This window comes from Rutidosis leptorrhynchoides, chromosome 10 (genome assembly GCF_046630445.1).
Source record: "Rutidosis leptorrhynchoides isolate AG116_Rl617_1_P2 chromosome 10, CSIRO_AGI_Rlap_v1, whole genome shotgun sequence".
In the NCBI taxonomy this organism is placed as follows: domain Eukaryota; kingdom Viridiplantae; phylum Streptophyta; class Magnoliopsida; order Asterales; family Asteraceae; genus Rutidosis; species Rutidosis leptorrhynchoides.
The window spans coordinates 161,460,144-161,461,765 of record NC_092342.1 but is presented as its reverse complement, the minus strand read 5'-3'; the positions used below and the strand labels follow the sequence as shown (position 1 = coordinate 161,461,765).

At 34.5% G+C, this 1,622-nt stretch overlaps 1 protein-coding gene across 1 annotated transcript; it reads right to left on the bottom strand.

The window, feature by feature from the left end:
• Nucleotides 1–802: 802 nt before the first annotated feature.
• LOC139870699 (kirola-like) lies at nucleotides 803–1,347 on the bottom strand. Its single transcript, XM_071858483.1, has 2 exons — nucleotides 1,161–1,347; nucleotides 803–1,071 (listed from the first exon to the last, which is right to left on the bottom strand). The coding sequence occupies exons 1-2, from the start codon at nucleotides 1,345–1,347 to the stop codon at nucleotides 803–805; spliced, it is 456 nt and encodes a 151-aa protein (XP_071714584.1).
• Nucleotides 1,348–1,622: the final 275 nt, after the last annotated feature.

Here is a 1,622-nt window from a genome sequence, read left to right as displayed (position 1 = left end):
AACCTTTTGGTTGACACTTTAAAGCATGTTTATTCTCAGGTATTAAAGAAATCTTCCGCTGTGCATTTGCTCATTTTAGAGATATTACTTGGAGTCATTCATGACATATTTCAAAAGACGTTGCATTCGAGTCGTTGAGTTCATCAAGATTATTACTAAGTCAATTATAGTTGGATATATTATGAAATGGTATGCATGCCGTCAATTTTCGATGTAAAGAAAGTTTGTCTTTTTTTTAAAACGAATGCAATGTTTGTAAAATGTATCATATAGAGGTCAAATACCTCGCGATGTAATCATATGTTATTGTATTCGTCCTTATGGATTAGGACGGGTCGTCTCAGTATTAATTAAAAGGAAAAGAAATTAAATAAACAAAAAATTAATGAAAACATACGAGGAAATATATCATGATTGAGAGTGTTTAGTGCTGAGTTAATCCTGATAAAGAATTGCTAATTTGATGCTGATGTGCTACTTAATCCTGAGTGATGTGACATTTAGTTCTGAACAGAAAGTACGTCATGGTATGGCTTAGAAAGGATAAATCGGGTATAAACTCAACAATTTGGGAAACATTTCACACTTATATAAACAAACAAAGTACGCAAAATCAACCTTCATATCTTGCAAACAATAGATAATTAAAAACAAATAACCCCAGTTCTTAAACGAGTATCACATTCCACGGACTCCAGCATTATGCTGTCATACAATTTTATTTCTTAAGAAGTACTCGATACTTTTATTTGGTAATCAAAGACACACATTTGATTCGACACATTCCTTGATCATCATCGCTTTATTTGCTGTGGGTATGTGCATCCATGTCTTTGATAATGCTACACAGAAGATCCATCACAGTAATTGGATCAGGAACACTTGGATTTTGCTTCTCAAAGTCAAAGGTCCAAGTGACCAATTGTTTACCTTCTTTCGGTTCAACATGAAAGGTTATCGTGAATGCCTTATAAACATCCAATAGATCCCCTTCAATTAACTTAAACACGATCTTGTGGTTTGTCTCATCGACTTCTTCAATTAGTTCTTTCGTAACTTTAGTTTTTCCCTCTATATTCCGACACACACATATATATAAGTCCAAACAAAAAGTCGATTAAAACACGAGTACTATATGATAGTTTAGCAAAAAAACATACCATGGGGATAAGTCCAACAGATGATGGATCCAACAGCACCAATTTCACCACTGATAAGATCGAATCTGTACACACTATGAGGACAAATGGATGGTATATCATGAGGTTTGTACCTTAACAGATCGTGTACCAAATCCGCATGGGAATTAATCTCTACTTGCCCGATCAGCTGCCCTGTTAGCGCCATCGATCTCCCTGCAGTTCTATATAACTGAGAGTTATTCTTTCTTTTTGGTGAAAACGTTTGGTGAAATGTACCTACTCAAGCATGAGCTTTTATAGTGGTAAAATATAGTAATTAATCATTTAACGTATAAAACATAACATAGTTTGTTTATTTGACTTACACGAAGCCGTAGAAAGACAACACGAGGCACCTTTAAGCTATTACGTTTTAAATCATTTCACATCATTAGTTCATTATGTGTAAGTAGCCGGATCGGTTGTGGGGAAAAGAAAACT